The sequence below is a fragment of the Phaethon lepturus genome, unplaced genomic scaffold, assembly GCF_000687285.1.
Source record: "Phaethon lepturus isolate BGI_N335 unplaced genomic scaffold, ASM68728v1 scaffold50050, whole genome shotgun sequence".
NCBI classification, from domain to species: Eukaryota; Metazoa; Chordata; class Aves; order Phaethontiformes; family Phaethontidae; genus Phaethon; species Phaethon lepturus.
The window spans coordinates 2217-5791 of NW_010515049.1; the positions used below are offsets into that span (position 1 = coordinate 2217).

The 3575-nt window shown below is 46.8% G+C and overlaps 1 protein-coding gene across 1 annotated transcript in view; it reads right to left on the minus strand.

Annotated features, from left to right (window-relative positions):
- Positions 1-388: 388 nt before the first annotated feature.
- LOC104626750 (probable tubulin polyglutamylase TTLL9) overlaps positions 389-3575 on the minus strand; it is a gene marked incomplete at its 5' end in the record, with an annotated part of 7766 nt that continues 4579 nt past the window's right edge. Inside the window, 4 exon segments of the mRNA XM_010294768.1 lie at positions 389-423; positions 996-1117; positions 1610-1723; positions 3398-3545. Of these exon segments, the coding sequence (XP_010293070.1) occupies positions 389-423; positions 996-1117; positions 1610-1723; positions 3398-3545 (419 nt within the window).

Consider the following 3575-nt stretch of genomic DNA (forward strand, 5'->3'; position numbering starts at 1 on the left):
TTACAGTATCATGGCAACAGGTTTTCTGCTCTGACATGTTTCCATAGTAGTAGCAGTAGGAGGATCAGGTGCCTGCCTTCCCCAAAAGCTTTGTTTTGCTGTGCAGAATGTGTTTAGCCCCTTTAGTTTCTTACACATCGCAGAACTAAGCTATGTGAGTGCAGGTGGACAGCCGAGAAACCAGCATCCCTTCTGTGTTGTGTCAGCCATTATGAAATACTTCCTTCAAGCTTATTGCTGCTTCCAAGCTGGGAAACCTTCAGAAGCAAGAAGGCCAGAGCCTTGTGCTGAGCCAGCAGTGTCCGGAGAGAAGGAACTGCCACCGCACTCTATGAGGAAGAGAGAGTGACCTTCATCCATGGCGATCTCTCCTATCCCAAGCCTGAGATCAGTACTGTTGTTTCTTCCTGTCATCGTAGCGGCCTGAAAGGAAAACATTAACGGAGGAGTTACACATCACCTTACTCTCCCTTCCTGTCCCACTTTCAGGTGAAGCTGTACCTGTGTTTTGTTAGTTAGAGGCTACAGCCAGAGATGACTGTAGGCACACTGAGCCGAGTACTTAACGATACAAGTTATCACCTCAGAAGTACAACTTTGGAATCTGAGTGTTACTTCCCAACCATAAAATACACAACTAGCTTCAGGGAAGTGCCTAGTAAACGGTCACCACAGTGACCGTAGAGCGTTTTTTGCAGCAAAGCTGGCATAGGAAGAGCTCCGCTGTGACTGAACACTTGAAAAGCAGGACTATGAACAAAACTGTTCCCGCTACATTTACATGCTTGTTTCCAACAGTGCTCCTGCAGCCTGGCCGCTTACATCCACTTTTGGAAAGCATTTGCTCCTTTTGGTCTCTCAACCCCATGAAAGCCCACAAGCCCATTCTTGTTTTTTTATTCTTGAGTGAGAGGTGCGTTGCTCCTCTCTTGCTGACGTGCAGCTAGCTTAGCGACGCGAGCAGGGCACCCTGCCAGTGCTGGATGAGCACACACCTGTATGCGTGTTTGCCGTCGTGTTCTCGTTCGCCAGGGTACCCAGGTCTCCCCCTCTGCTGACAGGCCCGTCGTTCTACATCAGGTCAAAGCCTCCAACACGCTTCTCCTTCCCCGTCAGCCTACAACGTCAAATACATGCACTGAAATACCAGAGCAATGACAATTACCTGTCTGCACATGGGAATAAACTCCCGGACAGTCAGAGACAAAGCTGGACAGCTGAAAGCAGCGGACACCTTTCCACTAGTAATACCTGAGGTTAGCACAGTTGTAAAGTCGATCACAAAAGTCTGCGAGACAAGCTGCTTGGAACAGAGCGCTCCAGAAGTGGCAAGTGTGGGAGGCACAATGCAGAAGGGCCTCTGAAAGAGCTCTTGTGCAAGTCCCGGCTCTGACAGACTCCATTCCCTTTGCAGCCCCGTGCAGCTTTGTTTTCCCACTCTGAAGGGGCAGTACGATCGCTTACTTTGCTCTGTTTCTGGAAATTCATCATTTAATCGCCATAAAGGTTAGAGTATTATGCTCAGTTGCCAAGAACGACATGGAACCAGACCACCCATTCCAAACATTTTCATAAAAAACCTTAGAAGGTAATAAACATCTTTGCCTGCCTGCCCTCCCTGTCCACAGTATGAAGTGTGTCTTTGGGTAGATGACACTTGAGTTCACAGCCCCCCTGGCTACTGGCAATGAAGGAGGGTGGAGCATTCACCTCCAGAAGCCAGCTGAGGAGATACAACAGTAAATGAGGGAGAAACAGGGAGTTTTGCCAATGGTTCATCTAAGAGAAACGCCTCCCCACAAAATCATTACCCTGCTAGCAGGCAGGAGTAAGTGTGAAGCAATAGGAAATCCAACCCTAAATCTCTTTCCCATGCGCCGAGCCAAAGAACATTCTGAGCTTATTGCAAAGTTTCTATTCCTGTTCTCGATGGTACTAAAGAAAAAAAAAAATCCCTCTAGCTTCCAGAAAGACATACTAGTGAAAACCAAAGTCTAGCTGCAGCAGTAAATGCCGAGGAGAATTCACAGAATGAGCATTAACCCTTTTTTAGTGGCGGAATGTGGACGTCTCCTGGGAAGAGTTTCCTAGCACAACACAGCATTCAAATAGCGCTGCTGCGCTCTCGTAGGAGAGCTCTCTGAGCACTGTGAGGACATAGAGGACTCATTCTGATTCATTTGTTTCCTGACCAACTGAAGTTACTCCAGCTCTTTACGTGCAGGCTGCCTGAGCAGTGATTTGGTTTGAGGCTAAGAACAGAGTAGATTGTGCAAATTGGAGCTACCCAGGATGACAGCTGAGCTGCATTTTATTTGCTCATTTGAAATAAAGCTGTCCCCAGTGGCACCACGTGAAATATTGGACTGAAGCTGACAGGACACAGGGCTGTAACAGGTATACCAGCTACCATGTCTTGTTAGAGAGAAGAGTTAAAAAATATAAATTAGAGAAGACGTTTTGTAGGAGAACACCGTCAACACAAATCATATCTAAGTGAAATTTCCTTACCTGTGGTACTGCTTACATTTTACATGATTAAGGCTGAAAGAATAATAATCCTATTTACTTGTCATTTCTGAAGTACTAGTTTCTGTTTCTGTTTTTCTCAACTCCTGTAATGACAAGCCAGTTGCACTCTCGGGTTCCTGCTGTTGCAATACTTGGGTTGCGTATGTAGCAGATAAAATTCTGAGAATTTCAGCTGAACTTTAATGATACATATTTTTCACTTAGCCGGTGAGAAAACTTGTATTTACAAAATAAGTCTAGAATCAAATTATGTTCTAAAGGTTTGGTTTTCTTCTTGTTGCTTTGCTTTAAATAACTTCAACTCCTGTGGAGTCCTTTTCTCCACAATTAGCAGGGGGGACCTCTCTCACTTGGGGTCTGCCTTTTAGCCGGGGCGCCACAGACACGGGTTATGTTTAGTGCTGGCAGCCAAACGGCAGCGGCAGGTTTATCAGTGCTGATGGGGCACTGCTCTAAGATACATAAGCAGACGAAGAGATGAGAACAACCCTCTATCTCTGGCAAGTGCTGTGATACTTGTGATACACTGATACTTGGAGGAGAATATACTCCAGAAATAACCAAATTGGCAGGGTTTCACAACACAGGGCTAGAGATCCTACAGACAAAGTTATATGGTGTTGCACGCTGCTAATAAACCTTGATACTCCGAGCAAAAGCAGCTGTATCCTTCTGGACGGCAGCTCCCTTCATGTAAAACAGATCAAACCTCTCTACGCTTCACTTGTGGTTCCAGACTGCCTCATTCTCAGCCAGCCTGCAAGCACCTACCTACAAGATGCAGCAGCATCACGAAACAACTCTGCCCCAGGGAAAGCAGCTGGCCTGATGCTACAACCCCTTGTATGTTTGTTAACAGCCATACGGTTTCAGATCCTGATGGACCAGGATGCTATAGCCGTAGAGCTCAAAGCAGTGTTTGCTACTGCTGATCACCTGAACACACTGGAGGCTGTGGATGAAAGCGTTGTCCGTATCCGCAAAGAGGTCAGTCCACCGACCCTGCCCCATGCCTGGCGGTCAAGCACTGTCCGAGCTGCTGA